This window comes from Drosophila yakuba, chromosome 3R, assembly GCF_016746365.2.
Source record: "Drosophila yakuba strain Tai18E2 chromosome 3R, Prin_Dyak_Tai18E2_2.1, whole genome shotgun sequence".
Lineage (NCBI taxonomy): Eukaryota > Metazoa > Arthropoda > Insecta > Diptera > Drosophilidae > Drosophila > Drosophila yakuba.
In genome coordinates, this window is record NC_052530.2 from 28,056,467 (window position 1) to 28,072,953 (window position 16,487).

The 16,487-nt window shown below is 44.0% G+C and overlaps 2 protein-coding genes across 2 annotated transcripts in view; one reads left to right on the forward strand and one right to left on the reverse strand.

Annotated features, from left to right (window-relative positions):
* Positions 1–1,004, reverse strand: LOC6538711. Its single transcript, XM_002099190.3, has 2 exons — positions 669–1,004; positions 1–608 (listed from the first exon to the last, which is right to left on the reverse strand). The coding sequence occupies exons 1-2, from the start codon at positions 934–936 to the stop codon at positions 373–375; spliced, it is 504 nt and encodes a 167-aa protein (XP_002099226.1). The 5' UTR covers positions 937–1,004; the 3' UTR covers positions 1–372.
* A 13,099-nt stretch (positions 1,005–14,103) lies between these two features.
* LOC6538713 (acetylcholine receptor subunit alpha-like 1) overlaps positions 14,104–16,487 on the forward strand; it is a 60,988-nt gene continuing 58,604 nt past the window's right edge. Inside the window, exon 1 of the mRNA XM_002099192.4 lies at positions 14,104–14,884. The gene's annotated coding sequence lies outside the window, so the exon portion shown is untranslated. The remainder of the gene's footprint in view (positions 14,885–16,487) is intronic.

A 16,487-nucleotide genomic window follows, 5' to 3' on the forward strand; every position in this document is an offset into this window, starting at 1 on the left:
TATAGTTGAGTATCATTTCACTAATATCGAATTAATTCTTGGCGTGCTGTTAATTAACAACGTGTTCTTGGAATTCCAACATAACTCGAACATGCTCCATATATCAGGTTAGTTAACCTTCTGAATATCGCTCAGCACTGGCACTCGCTGGGAAAAATCAACAGAAACAATAAGCCATTCCCCTGTTCCCCTTTTTGGCCAGAGTCATGTGCACCGTGTCGCTGGGGGACAGTGGCAGACCCATTGTTGACTTGATTTGTATTCGCCTTGGCTTAGTGCAATGGCCACTTTGTTTTTCTGGTATATGCCACTCGAAATTCCCCCATGCAGGCAACTTTATTGAATTTCCAGTGATATGCAAAGCAGCGCATCTCAAGAACGACGATAAGACCCCGACAGCAGGACCAGAATCCCCAAAGCAGCTAGCCATTGGATAGTAGCCATGGGTGTGGACTTGACCACCCCGCTCTTATCCTCATCGCAGGCGCAGGAGTGCAGGCAAATGTCGCAGGTGTCCTTCCAGCGCGACTGGTTTTGGTAGTAGATTCCGGCCAATTGCTGGCAGCCCAACTTCGGCGACCACAGACAGCACCAGTCCAAAATCGGACCTTTAAGACACATTAGTTGACTGGCACAAATCGGAGTTTTATCACATGGGAATTACTTACCTGTAATGTTATATTTCTGTGGAACACAGCCGGGCAAATGGTACAATCGTTTGCCTTTTTTCGTTGAAAATAGTATCATTTCCTTATCCGTTTTATTTTTACAAAACATTCCAGACTGCGAGACGGTACACTTGCGCTGAATTTTCATGCAGCTCGAGCACTGTGGTCCCACTGTCCGCACCTCGACTTCGTCCTTCGATGCGCCGCCTAGTCCTACATAGCATAAATATACAATTAAACACACTACCAGACATTTTCCGGTCAGCATGTCTTATATCAAAAATCTAGTGTGTGGAGTGAGTGTGTTTATTTGAAAGATGGCTCTGTGCTAGTGCTGTTCATACTCGAATCTTATTACAGGACAGGTATTGTAAAAATTATGATAACACTTGCTGTTTGCCTTTAGTGAACAATTATTTCATACATGGTGAAAGTATTTTCGAATAAATTCAGCATTCCTAAATAATTCAGCTGCAATTGAATTCGAGGAAATTCGAGATAAAACTGTAATTGCCTAGCAATTCCATTTGACCCAAAAAATAAATAAATAAATTTAACCCAGGAAGTTAAACAGTACTTGTATCTACGGTTTTTTCCTGTCTATTTTTCATTTGTGTGAAAATATATCAGCCGCAATTTATCTGCCCCGTCACCTGTCCTACGTGCGTGTTCATGTGTGCGGCGGCACAAGGATAAGAGGGATAAGGAAGGTGTCGAGGCGACCCCACCGAACCTGATGAGGGTTAATTTGCCAACGGCTCAACAATTCATCAGCCAGTCCAATTAACTAAGCGCGACCCATTTCCCCAGCGATGCGGCGCTTTCTCCGGCTTGTCGGGCGATATAAATTTAAATTTAAAGGCCAAACAAGGCGCGGTGCCAAGTGTTTTATCGCTAGTCCCGCAGATTTGCTCGAAATGAAGAAAAACTGCCGCCAGAATCTCACAGATGGTTACACGATGGTTCCAGGCTGTCCAGGTGGCCAGGCCAACTACTTGTGTTTTTGCTATTCGAGCCCACTCCCGATGACAGCGTTTGCACTTTATCCTTGTCAGCTGTTATCGTTTGTTGCGCTTCTGAGGCACAAGGAGGTGTCCGCCTTGAGAAATTGCCGCACAAAAGTCAACGTGTAACGAGAAAATAATAAATGCCATTAATACAGCAGCACGAAGAGAGGTAGTCGCAAAAACAGAAAGCGAAAGCTTTCCGGAAGAAAGCGAATGGAGTATGAAATTGAAAAGCACCTGCTTGCACAAAGAAGTCGAAGATATAGATACCCTATAGGATAGCTCATAAAGAAATACCAGCGGAGTACATTCTCCAGCTTTTCTTCTGCAACTTACTTGCATTATAAAAATGTATTTCATTAGAATTTAAGCTGTATATATTAACACTTAACCCTTCTCAGTGCCTCATAAATATTGACAAAAGTGAGCCCTTCTCTTTGGCAGGAAAGATCATCATCAAAGATGTAAGCTGATGAATAACAAACACAGTTTAAACTGTAAAGTCAACTTTGCCAACTGCCTATGCAGAATCCCAAGCCCACGCAAGCAATCCCAAGTATAAATGAATGATTCACATTTGATAGGCTGGGAATTATGTTATGATCAATTATTGGGCGGCCCCTTCGCCAGTTTGTGTGTTTTTTGAGACCAGGTGCCGATTGTCACGCAATGGGAAGTGGGCCTAAAGGCTGTCGGGTTCTTTACTTTTATTGACAAACTCGACGGGAATTTGTGCGAAATGTGCGTGCGCGACTTGGCCAGGATATACCTTATCCTTTGAGTGTTCGTTTTTCCCTTTTTTTTTTGCATTTTTATTTTATTTTGTGTTTGAGGACACAAAAAGAGAAGTTGCATGTGTGTGTGTGTGTGTGTGTGAGTGCGGTTTTGGTTTGGGCGTGGCCCAGGGCACAGGACATGGCATTTTTTTTGTCGTAGTTCCTTCTTGTGTCTTTTGTTTCCACCTCGTGCCACTTGACATTGCTTGCGGTTTGTTAGCGGTCCGGGCGAATTCCAGTGTGCAACAATCTCGTACGGGAAATTTTGTTATTCAAAACACGACGGATTACCGTTCATTCCGCTTACTCACACACACACATGCGTTTCGGTAGGCAGAGCACTGAGAGAAATCATGTTAACATATATTGCTTAGCAAACTAAAATAGTTTTAAAACAATTCTGGATACTTATATTAAACTTATAGCTTAGTATCTCTTATTTATATGCTAAAATATGATTCTTATTTTAAATCAATCAATAGCCTTTAATGATTGACTAAAAGTTTCTCCCAGTGCACATACACGCATGCCTATGTGAAGACCGCAGGCGGCACCTTGCCCTGCGACTCTCGTCGCTGCCGTTGTCACACGGCGCACATTTGTTAGACACTAAGCCCGTGTATGCCTCTCCGGTCGGGATAAGAATGTTTATTATGTTTATCACACACACACACAGAAACACACACACACACACACTCTTACACACACACTCTTACACACACACTGTTACACACACATAGAGAGTCTCAGAACGCTTACAACTAGAAGGCAAACCGCAAAGCAACCGCACGTACAGAACTTAAAGGGGCTGACGGCGAATGACAGACAACAAAACAGCAAAATGAAGCCGCCGCTTCCGTTTCCGTTTCCGCTCGCAGCGGCCATTGTCTTTCGTAACTAACTTCAAAATGGCGATACGCCGTGCCGCGCAATTATGGCCACGCCTACGACTTTTGGCATTTTCCGGTGCCTTTGGTCCTGCCCGCTTTTATTTCGCATTATTAAATGCTTCAGGTAGATACTTAAACACGTTTTCGATTAGAGCAGCTGCTGTCATTACTCAAAGTCGCGGAGCGGAGTGGCGCCACCGGGAGTCTCCTCCGTCTCGTCTGTTTTTTTTTTTTGGGGGAGGCGATTTCCTTTTTTTCAGTTGCCTTCGCCTCTACCTGCGATTTTCATTCTTTCCATTCTTACTTATTTTGTATTGTGTACATCTTCAATATTTTATAATAAAGTGAAATTCCTGGAAGAGGAATACAAAAATGTGCAGCCAAAGTTGCGCCAGCGGACGATGAGCTGCGATGAGGACGATGTGGCAGGTTGAAGCAGCTGCTTACTGGAGTGTGCTGATAAGACTCGGGATCAGCTTAAAAGAAAGGGAAACTTGCAGTATTAAAACCGAAGCAAGGGGGCGGAGAATATTATTTTTGTAATCACTAGACTACTTCATTTCCCCTCGCTGATAAGCCAGACTTAAATTTATATTGCTGCCGTTGTGGAGTGTACTTGAATGTTATCTGCAACTTTAGTTTTGCACAATGAAAACTTGCCAACTGCAATCTGCAAGAAGCGGAAAAATAAATAGAAAAATTTGCAGTCAATAAATAAGATTTTCAGATTCTCTTGCTTACTAGAAAGACAGTGCCTTAAGCAAGTAACCTAATATGCAAGGATACTTTAAGGACCGCAGCTTACATCTTAAGAAGGAAGTGAAAAACAAGAGAGAACGCTATAGTCGAGTTCCCCGACTATCTGATACCCGTTACTCAGCTAGTGTAAGTGCGAAGGACAGTTTTTGGCGGTTTGTGGGCGTTAGAGTGGGCGTGGCAAAAAGTTTTTTGGCGAAAAGATAGAAATTTACAAGACTAATACAAAAATGAAAAAATATCAAAACATTTTTCAAAAGTGTGGGCGTGGCAGCTTTGGGCGGTTTGTGGGCGTAAGAGTGGGCGTGGCAAAAAGATTTTTTGCAAGTCGATAGAAATTTTCAAGACCAATACAAAAATGAAAAAATATTAAAACATTTTTCAAAAGTGTGGGCGTGGCAGTTTTGGGCGGTTTGTGGGCGTTAGAGTGGGCGTGGCAAAAATTTTTTTTGCAAATCGATAGAAATTTACCATACCAATACAAAAATGAAAAAATATCAAAACATTTTTCAAAAGTGTGGGCGTCGCAGTTTTGGGCGGTTTGTGGGCGTTAGAGTGGGCGTGGCAACATGAATCGACAAACTTGCGCTGCGTCTATGTCTCTGGAGTCTGTGTGCTTAGTCTCAACTTTCTAGCTTTTGTAGTTCCTGAGATCTCGACGTTCATACGGACAGACAGACGGACAGACGGACATGGCCAAATCGACTCGGCTATTGATCCTGATCAAGAATATATATACTTTATATGGTCGGAAACGCTTCCTTCTGCCTGTTACATACTTTTCAACGAATCTAGTATACCCTTTTACTCTACGAGTAACGGGTATAAATATATATTTTTAATTTTTAATAGTAGTCAGAGATAATGTTGCATGGCAGAAGACCAACCCTTGTAGACACTCCATCGCTTCAGTGTGTCTAAGCAGCTCGGTGTGGCCATGGCAACCAAGCCGAGAAGCTGGCGGAATCCATCATGGGATCGTGGTACGTAGAGTAGCTCGAAAACAGCCACAACCTGTCATAATTTGATGTCTTAAGCTGCCAGATGGGCCAGATAGAAGTGGGGGCTGCGAAGTGGGGGCCTCTTTAAAAATAAATCTGACGGTGCTTTAATGTTGTATCCTGTTATCGCCGACGACGTGCAGCTGTCGCTATTAGCGTGTGACTGCCGTGGCCTCCATGTCCTCCTCCATGGCCACTCCCACTCGCGAGTCCTTTTCGTCCTGCCAAATGGCTGCCGTGTTGTGTCCTTCCCCCTCATTGCCTGCTGCCTGCTGCCTGATGCGGCGTGTTGACAGGATATTTACAGGATTTCTATCAATATGCCGGCATTAGCACGTACGCCTGCAATGAACGTGAACGTGAGTAATGCCAGGCAAAAGCAGAAATATGGGGAATTCGTAATTCAGGCGAAAAATGCCTGAGTGAGAGACAATGAAAGCAGCTGAACGAAAGTCGCCATCATTAACTTGGCTGCTAATTTAATCATATTTCAACACACCAGCTCATTACATTACTGATTCCAAAATACACTCGCTGTTTGTATGCCTCAAACTTAGGCAACTTACATACAACTTGTTTGTAAAAGGAAAGCATCTTTAAAGTGATTTACTGAATTTTTATGGAAACATCCCATTGAAGTGGGCTCAATTCACTAATTAAATTTAATTTGTATCCCCTTTTAAATGACTCATTGGTGGGAAAAATCACTTGGTTGCTGAACTCCCATTCACTGTGTTTATTGCTCTGATTTCTCGCTATTTCTTTAGCAAATTGAAAGATCAACAAGAAACTCAGGTGCTGGCCGTTAAACTTATTCCTCTTAAATTATTTACATTTCATTTGTACCTGCAGTCGCTGGCTTCAATGGGTTAAGAGACGAGGGCCCCGGTCAATTGTTGCCAGTCAAACAAAAACTGGCACAACAACAACTAAAACAATAACAACAACAAAAACAAATACAACAACAGCAACTACAGCTACAACAAAAAGGAGAACAAGTATTTGTGCCATTTAAAATTTGCTTTACCAAACGTCAAGTGCCTGGCAGCGGCAGTCGTTCCAAAGTGCCACTCGGTTCAACTTAACTCTTGACCCCTGACCCCTGGCTTTGGCCACGCCCCTTCCGGCCATCAAGTCGGCCCACTTGGACCTGGCTTATGTGCCTTGGTAACAGAAAGAGGGAGTGAGAGACTACGGCCTATTGGCCATAAATTATTAATGATTACTAGCCCGATATTACAGTTAACTCACTTATTTGCTCATTCGCAAATGAAGGCCAATTGCAGCTGGTTGGCGAGGGAGGGGGGCGGCATGGCGGAGTCTAATTTACTTTTACCACAAAACCGGGCCAAAAGATGAAGAAGGGTTAGTCTCCAGCTAATTGTGGGTCCGATTATGTTTAAATATTTATTTTGATTGTTGAAATGGCAACGGGGCGGCAGCGGCGCATCTATCCGAAAACTTCTCTCATTTCATATTCATAACAACTTTTTCGCATTTATATTTCATATAATTTTATGCCTGCTGCGCATAGGCAAAATGTATCCTAGTATCCTATTTCATGCAAAATTACGCATTTTTATTAGCCATTTGTTTCTTGTGGACTTCCGCTTAAAATGGCATGCGCCCCCTCAATTGATTTTCATTATTAGCGGGGGGCGCAGGATCCAAATCAAAATTCAATTTTTTTTGTAGACATTCGCTGATTGTGTTTGATTGTTGTCTTGGCCCCGTAATTCGCTGACTTTATTATGCCTTCCTTGGCTGTTCTCCATTTGATTATTCCGAATTGTTTGCTTTATGTTCAAGCGTACGTAACATCAAGTTAGCAGTTTAATTCCATTCATGGAGTGCACTTTCTTCGTATAATTTTATACATTATAATGTAATTCAAGTGCTGGTAGAGAGAAGTCTTTATCTTTTGCACGAATTTAGATTGGTTACCTTGAAACTTATTGCAACCTTATCTTAAATCAATTAAATTTGCCCATAACCCAAATATGGATTATCCTGAATGGCGAACAACTTCGCACTCGAGTTCGCTGTGCTCCAAACGAGTGCAGATATCCTTTCAGAGGAGCGAACAAAGCCAACGAGGAGAAATCCACACTGCATCCTTGCTGAATGAAAATGGATGGTGGATGCTGGAAAGTGGATGTGCATGTGCATGTGGATGGAGATGGAGATGGAGGAAGGTGCAGATTGAAAGAGTGTTGACGGCAAACTATTGAAGAACTATTGAAAAGTATTCAGGCGCGGGAAAGTCTCAGCTGGGGCAGTGGACTAAATGGGCGCGGCACGAGTGGCCGGTGGGCGTGGCAGGCGGGCAGAAGCAGTCTACACAGAAAACACAAGCCAGCAAGAATGTGTGGACAAAAACAAAAATTCTTTCTAAAGCACTCAGCAGCCCAAAAAGCGTGCATATACACACATACACACACATGCAGGCACACACACACACCCACACAGCTGCAGTTAGTTGCACTGAAAAGAGGATAAACTGCATTTTTATCTTTAAACACACTTCAAGTGCCGTCATGGGCGTTTCGGTTTTTCGGGGAACGAGAGTGCTAGTGGGAGTGGCAGCCTAACAGGCACGAAACTCACCAACACAAGTGCACACGCGCACCTGCCGTCGCAAGTGTGTGTCTGTGTCTGTGTGTGGGTGTGGAGTGCAACGCGTTGCTGCTGGTGAGTGTGTCTGTGTGCGGCAGGTGTGCTTTTGTCACAGCTCGTCCTTGTTATTATTATGATTATTATTCAAGTCATCAACGACGGCCATAAAGCAAGTTTTGTGAAGGAGCCGCGCACTTGCACTTCAAAAACGCAGCGAACAGTTATGAAGGATCGTTAAGGATGCGAAGGTGCCTTCGTCACCCATTAAATCTATCTGCTCGGATTGCAGTTGCATTAATCACCAAACATAGCCCCGCCCCCTCCCCCTTCCCCCGTCGCAAAAAGCGGTCGATCGAAATGGGGAAACTATTTATGAAATCAGGCATTTTGGCCTTTTCGCTTAAGCGAGTTGTGCGATAAACGCCTGGCAGCCGGTTGCCATTTGCCAGCCACGCCCATGAAGACATTACGCGATAAGCCCCAAGGTAACGACACTGCAGCAGGATTCTACCTACATACCACAACCCCCTCCCCCAACCATCCCCTTCGCTCCACAATTTTTTCGGCAATTTATTGCCAACCTTCAAAAGGCGAACTATGCCAATTTCTGGCTGCGAGTTGGCAGCGAATAGGGAGTGCGAGCTAAGAGCGGTTTGCATAACGGCAGAAATTAATTTTTTAACACGCACACTGCCGGAATAAGATAAAACGTGGAGGTGCACAACGAGAAAAACCTGGTCATTACGTAATTAATTTTTAAAATATTATAAAAGTTGATTAAAGCTATAAGGAGGTTAGTAGGAGCTATGAGTTAGTCAATGGATAGCATATAACATATTTGGAGTTGATGAAGACCTGAAAAGAAATGGTGTAAAATCAAATAAAATAGATATAGATTGATATTAATATTATAGCAATGAAATGCACTTAATTTTTCTTGCAGTGCAGCAAGAGATAGAGCGAAGGAGCAGCCCGCTGCGCGTTGACACTGATTTTGACGCATTGCTCCCAAAGGATGTGACCCAAAAAGTCAGTGCGGCAAATGAGCAAATGTAGGCGTTGGCAGAAAGGGAAGCGGCCACAGAAAACCGGTTAAGTGTTCGCCAGTCTGGAGTGCTGCTGTAAACCTGCTCACGGAATATGAGAGCTGGAGATCCGGGGACCTATGTAGGTTCTAGGGTCTAGGATCGGGGAGTGGGAACAGCAGAACAGCAGAGCTGGAGAACTGCAGGTGGGTGCTCACCTAGTCGTTAGTCGTGGTTTTTAATTTGCGGCCGACTTCTGGGAGGCGGGAGGCAGATACAAAGTGAAAGGCAGACGGGCCCTGTGCAGTGGCAATCAGACAGAAGAGATCCCACCATTTTAATATGCATATTGCGGGCCGCAAAAAGTTTCGAGCGTCAGGAGCAGCAGGGCAGAAAGGAAGTCCCTTTGAGCTGGTTCAACACACCCGAATCCAAATCCAAAACCAAATCCCAGAGCCTCCAATTGATAGAGACGAACTGGTTCAATGCCAGGCCAAATGCCGAGCAAACACAAAAAGCAAAAAAAAAGAAAGAAAAAGTAACTTGCAGAGGATAGAGAAGGCAAAACATGAGGCAAGATGATTCGCTGCGAGCGTCGCACAAGTGCTACACAGTGAAAATGCAAAAAGAAAACTGCTAGCTAAAAGGGGTAAAGAGATGGGGGGGTGGAGTGGGGATGGAGTGGGTAGGGAAATGCGAAAACGCTGAAAACCATGTCAGTTTCATGCTCGCGGCCGCACTTAACATTATTTCTGCTGCACCAGCTACAAAAATCCACTTCTTTTGTGGAGAAACAACAGAGGCAACGCCAGCGAAAACACTACCCACTACTACTCACAACATTCTTATAACGCATACGCCGCGTGGTACGTGCGCCAGCAGGTCAAACTTAAATATTTAATGAAGCGCTTAATGTGCAACTTCCCGTCCCCTCTTTCCCTCTCTCTCTCTGCAACCCAACTTTAACCCTTAAGCACCCCTAATTGCCGAGCCCCATCGTTGGCCAGCCCCCCAAAAAGGCTCCACTTTGTTTTTGCCCTTCTTTGGTCAAGCTGGTGGGGATACAAAAAAAAAACCTACAAATATTTTCAACAAATTTTTGCCTAATGCAAAAAATATTTTATTGTGCTGCTGGCCTCTGAAAGGCGGGACAGGTGGGTCTGCTCATGCTACCATAAATTTGAGCTGGAGGAAAAACAGTGGAAAATGGAAATGGGGAAAGGGGAAAGGGGCTTCTATGGCCAAGCAGCCCCGAAATATTTGCGGCGGTCCTCTAAGCCCTGGCATGCGGTTTTCCAGGCATGTGCAGCATTTCAAGCAGCGCACTTCACACACAGAGCCAAAACAATAATACACATACACACACACACAAACACACACACACACAACCACAAAAGTACACACACATACAGCGACACACCCACACGGTGGCAAACAAAGGACGCGAAGGCAGGCAGCCAAAACCATTCAGTTTTTCGGACGCCCAGCGAAGGTAACTAGATGCAGGTGCTGGCTTAGTGATGTCATGATCTAGAACTACATCTGATTCGGGATATAAATAATTGCTCGGCAGGCACACAAAAGCTGCAAAACCGATAAGGAATTGTTCAAGAATTGAGAGCAGTTAAATAGCTGCCCATGAATCGATTGAAAGCGGATAAGTTGCAAAGCTCTGCCAGAAACTTTATCATTTTATAGTGAATTATTGAATGTACTTAACATTTAATAAGATTAAAGTCCTTAATCTTAATTTTATTTTTCTAAAAAGACTTGACGCCTGTTTTCTGACCCATTTTGCAGCAGCCACCTGACTAAACTGCCTTTGGTGACAAAGCATTAAAACCTCTGTGCAAGCCACCTGAAAGGCGGGCTGCTCCCGTAAGCCCGGCAAGAACAATGCCATGGAACAATGCCAGACAGGCTCAGATTCAGAGCCAGTCTGGAGCGCTTTGCTCCATCTCTCACTTCCACTCACTGGCGCACACCACTTGTATCCCATTAACATTACCCATACGCCCCCCTGGCCAAGCCATTTACTTATTTACATCAAAGCCCAAGTCAAGGTGTTCTGCACACGATGCAGCCTGCCTACCAATTACCCACTAAACTTAAGCCACCACCCAGCATCCTGTGCCACCCACCCACACACACATACACACACACATGCACGCAATTTAATGGGGTTGCAATAAAGGGGGGATCCTTGCGACAGCAGTGGGCACAATAAACTTGCAGAAGTAACAAAATTCAGTTAACACGATGGCCAAGGCGACGCGGGCGTGGCTGTCTGCGCTTTGGTTTTTGGCGCTACTGCCCACATGTGGCCATAATTTTTAAGCGCCAAATGAGCGGCCATCCATTGGCCATGATGTCTGGCATTTGGCCGTTCGGCTGCCATTGACCATTTGCCATTTGTCCTGGCCAGTGCGACACGATGTATACCTTTGGGTGTTGGCCAAATTGCGAAATGCTGTAGCCACCGGAAGTGCTGAGGGATGTGACGATATTCTAACCGTAGTTGGTGGCCTGTTTGGGACCTAATAGCTGCACGTTGAAATTAACAACTTAATTGAGAAGCAACACATATAAATCGAACACTTTGCCGCTTCTTTGCTGCTGAATTACATTATTCTTCATTTGAACTCATTTCATTTGGATTTCTCAGCACGATTCATGACCTTTGCTCAACCAAATAATCAAAATCAGACATTGGCAAACCCTTTTTAGTTGGCCAAAAGCAAAACGGATACAGTCAGCAGCAGTTGTGAATGGATTGTGGAACTGCAGGCATGTCACGCACTGTCTGAGCAAAATGTGCGTGTGCAAAACCTTTAAATACAAAAAGGCAAATATTAAACAAAATTTTATTTCTATAGAAAAACTGCGCAACAGTTGCAATTACTATCTATGTATATAAAATTAAATTCTCCTCAAAAGTCGTTTTTCTCAGTTTTTATCCAAAAATAATTTGGTTTTTGACCAAAACTTTGGAAATATTGGTCCAAATATCGAATGGCATATCTCGAATAACTTCTAATTAAATCCTCAATTGATTTGAGTTCAAATTTGGCAATTTTTTTTTGCCATTTTTTGCAAAATTTGATGAAAAAATGCAAAAATTAAAAAATTTTTTTTTTTTGCAAAAAAAAGTTATAGAAATATGTTGTGTTGATAAAAACCTGTAAGAAACTGTTTTTATTATGTTTATGCAACCATTTTTAGCCCAGTTATGCTGAATATACCAACTGAAAATAACGAATTTTATGAAAAATAATCAGATTTTTGGACAAAACTTTGGAAATATTGGTCCAAATTTGGAATGGCATATCTCGTTGAACTTGCAATTAAATCCCTGATCGGCTGGAGTTCATATTTTGGAATTTTATGTGTTGGCCATTTTTTGTAAAATTTGATGATGGTAAATTTACAAAAAATGCGAAAATTAAAAAGAAAAATGTTTTTCTGTCTTTTACCCAAACATAACAGAAATATTTAGTCTTGGCTAAAAGCTTTAAGAAACTGTTTTTATTATGTCTCTAAGACATTTTTTATACAAATTATGACGAAAACATCAAAGTCAGCGTTTTGCCAGTAAAAAAAGATTTTCACGAGTTCACTGAGCACCAAAATATTTCAAAAACATTGGTCATAGTCAAAAAGTTGCAACATGCTAATCAATACACTCTCAAAATAAAATGCCGAAACTTCCAGCTATTCAGATGTCGCTCGCATTTTGAGCAACAGAAATGCAGTTGGCATAGGACGAGTTTCAATTGTAAATATTGCCACGTGTTTGAGTGCAAATAAATAGGGTAGCTGGCCAATTTGGCCGGGCAACATGCGACTGGAATGCATTGCAACTGAGGCAGAAACGGGAACAGAAACCAATCGCATGTCCCACAAAGTGGCAGGGCACACATTTTGTCAAAAATTCCCCCGCAACACACAGACAAATGAAAGCCAAACACAGAAGGGAGAAACAAAAACAGCGAAGATAAAGAGAAAAAGGTTGTTGGCGAAATGTGGGCGTGCTGGGCGGAGAAACCACAATCGAGACCATTATCAATTACACGCACAGCAGGACACGGCGGCAGGACACAGGAGCAGTAACGGGAGCAGAAAAACAGAAACAGGAAGATGGAAAACAGAGGGAAAACAGAGGGAAAAGTCGGAGGACGAGAAGCGCAAACGAAATGAAAATACGCATAAAATTGCAATTTACATCAAATCCATTTGCACCCATATGTACAAGCACGCACACACACACACACGGGCACACACACACACGCATGCACAAACATTGTTGCCAAATAAAATTCATTCACACGCATAATGAAACTCGCTCTCTTTTGCCCAGGCTCTCTTCCCTGAAAATGCAGAGGGCTAACAAAAGGCATGCCGAAATAAGGACAACAATGTTTCGAAATAAACAAACAAATGCCACTGGACACCCGGGGCGGTGGTGGGTGGTGATTGCGGCATGGGCGGTATGGGCGGCGGGGGTGTGGCAAGGACGGGCGGTGGGTGGCAGCGATTGCTCTGATTAAGGAGCACACGCATTCATCGCCGCTGGAGAGTTTTTCGGCCGGAGAAAAATCCACGCCCTGTATGTAAATTATTAGCCAGGCTGCTTTGTGTCCGCCGAACTCGCGGCGACACAAGTCCCCTGGAGTTTCTCGCTAACAATTTCGTGGGAAGCTGAGAGGTGGTGGCCAAAAAAAACCCATGAGAGACAAGCAAAAAAAAAAAAAACACAAGAAAAGAGACACTTTCAAGCGGAAGAGTGAGTGTTGGGCGAAGGATGCTCTCGATTTGTAGACTTTTGCCATGTGGCTGAAAGTAAAACGCCCTTTTGGAGTTGCAGATAAGAGAGAGTGCACAGCTAAGAGAGTTCATTATTTTTATTTTGCTAATGGAACAAAAATTACAAAATTAATTGAATAAAATAACACAAACACCAGTTTGTGGAAGTTAATTCAAGCCACGATGAAAATACAAACACATCCTTTGCTAGCAAAATCTATTGCCTACTTATCAGCGCTATACTAAAAAGTATTGCCTACTTTCAGGCTTGTCCAAGAAATTACCAAACATGAAGGCTGAAACTGCTTGAGAAGCAGAGCCCATTGCTAGCTTGCCAGCATGCGAAAGGACCTGCCACTCGAAGAGAGCGAGCAAGGTCCTGTATCTCAGAGATTCAGAGCAAAAAGGGTGGCTGGCCGCTCTTCGATTTTGTCGCTTTGTGGCACAGCATGCGCAGAGCGGCGGCGAGAGCGCTGGCATGTGCCACACGGCCACATCCCGAGCAGCATCCACACCAAAGGACCAGCGGCGGCAGCCCCAGCTGCGAAAAAGTCTGCCGTGCAGCGGCGGCCATCAGTAGTTGCCTCAGAGCCCGCGGGTTGAAGAAATCGTACGCATCGAGCGAGTGACAAGCGCCGCGTCTCACCAAACAAAGAAAAGCAAAAGCAGAGCCCTAAAAAAAAGAAAAAGAAAAATACAAAAAAAAAAAAAATCCATATAAAAAAACCAAAAAAAAACCAAAACTAAAACAACAGATAAACGTAGAATACCTGCTACACTGACACAAAATCAGAGCCAGTCCAACGAATATTTTGTAGTAAACCCCAATAAAAAAAACAAAACCAAAAACAATCGCAATCGCAACAAAATGCTGCCACGAATCGCAGGCAAATGAGCCCGCTAGCCAACGGCTCCCATCTGCGGCTGCTGCAGAGCAGCGAGTCCGAGCCCGGTCCCGCATCCGCACTCGCATCCGCATACGCATCCGCCTCCGTATCCGCATCCACATCCGCATCAGCCTCTCGCCGCGTCGCCCCGTGTGTGTGCCAGTGTTCAGCCAAAGCGGACCGCCAGCAATTGCAGTGTAAGGCGGTGTCCGCCAATCGCATTCCAGCAGCAAACTAATCTAAACGGCGCCGAGTGTCGCATCTGAAAATTGAGTTTCGTTTCCGGTTCCGCCGCGCGTCTCTCAATCCGTTTGGCCAAGTCGGTCGGTTGGTCCGTTGGTCCTTTGGTCCAGAGAAGTTCCGTTCCGTTTCGGCGCGGTCTGGTCGGTTGAATCGGTCGTCCGTTCAGACAGTTTTTCCTGCTCAAAAATTGATGACAGCAGCAGCCCTGTAATGTAAGTCACAGCCACATGCCCTGCAACACGACGCCTTCCAAAATATGTGTGCTACACGATTCCTGCTTAACTGTTGCTCCAAACTGCGGCAGCGTTCAACGCCCCAGCCAGGCAGACACACAAAAAGGCAGACAGACGGACAGACAGGCAAACAGACGGACGGACGGGCGAACAGGGGCATCGGAAATGTGTGTCAGTGTGCGAGGAGCTCACTGTACTTGAGTATTGAGGCGAAGGCAAGCCCCGTGTTTATGCCAGACCCATGTTCTGATATTGAACTGAGAAAGGAACTGGGATATATATATATTTACAGGAATTACCATTGTGATAGAAAACTGTGCCACACAAATGTCAATAAATAATGTGCGTCCTTACATAAACATTTTATAAGTTCTTTTATATACACATTTACCTAAAAAAGTTCAGTGTTAAAATGTTTCATTGAGCAATCCATATGTTCCATCTGATAGATTGCAAATACTGAGATACATTTTAAAACGTCACATCGCTGCCTATTAATGGCATGCCTGTTAATTTAATCACAATTCAGTGACTCGTGTAAACAAATGTTGACTTCGCTAGGCTCACATGTCTGGGCTGCCTTTGTGTTGATTTTCTCGTTTTATTATTACCTCAAACGTTTTTCTCGTTTGCTCTAATGAATACGCTCCGACCTGTTATCCCAGTTTCGCCAGTCGCCTCCTTCAGTTGGCTCCCCCTCCTCACCTCCCACGCCACATTCCTTCCCCCTCCACTTGCAGGCACCTGCTACCTGCAAGGTAGCACGTTACCCATACGCCCCGTACGCCAGCCATCCAACCAGCCAGCCAACCAGTCATCCAACCAGCCAGCCAACCAGTCAGTCAGACAGCCAGACAGACAGACAGTCTCCTTCGGCTTGCTTTCCCTGCTTTCCCAGCTTTTCTTTTCTTTTATTTTCATTTTCGTTTTTGCTTTTTGTTTTCGTTGTTATTGTTTTTAACGCAAATTCCCACTTGCTTAGTTGCCTGTTCTGCCTCGTTTTTGTGTGCCATTGTCTTTGTCCTGACACACAAATGTTACTTTTTTCTGCATACATATATATACATACATATATATACGTTTGTGTGTGTACATTTATATACATATACTATCCAGGCAGCGCCATCGTCTTGTTGTTGCGCAAATATTTGCCTTTTTTGAAGTTGATTTTTGGTCTCCGTCTGAGCGCCTTTTGTTGCCATCTCAAGTTCTCAAGTTCCCAAGCTCCCAAGCTCCACCACCACCAAAAACGACCCACACCATGGCAATATGCTGATGAATCGTTGCTAAATTGAATATCGAGTGTTTATTTATATTGGCCGGCAAGTGTCACGCCCGCCAGTCAGCCAGCGAGCAAAGCCACCCGTGTCCATTGAGTCCGGCAAAGGAAGAGAAGCTCTGCAAATAATTTGAAATTGATGTATTATCTGGGCGGGAACGTGGCACAATTGTCTCAGTCGATGACCCGCTCGTCCTTTCGTCCTGCTGCACGCTTAAGTAGTTTGTGCAGCGCAAACAAAATTAAGCAAGTTGCAAGTTGCGCGGACAAAAGTTGCCGTCACAATTGTTATTTCAGCGTTGC

Bases quoted from the DNA above. Each gene is read 5' to 3' on its own strand.
- LOC6538711 (XM_002099190.3), bottom strand. From the start codon at position 936: ATGCTGACCGGAAAATGTCTGGTAGTGTGTTTAATTGTATATTTATGC. The intron at 609-668 runs GTAAGTAATTCC...TGTGTCTTAAAG, and splicing joins ACAGAAATATAACATTACAG to GTCCGATTTTGGACTGGTGC.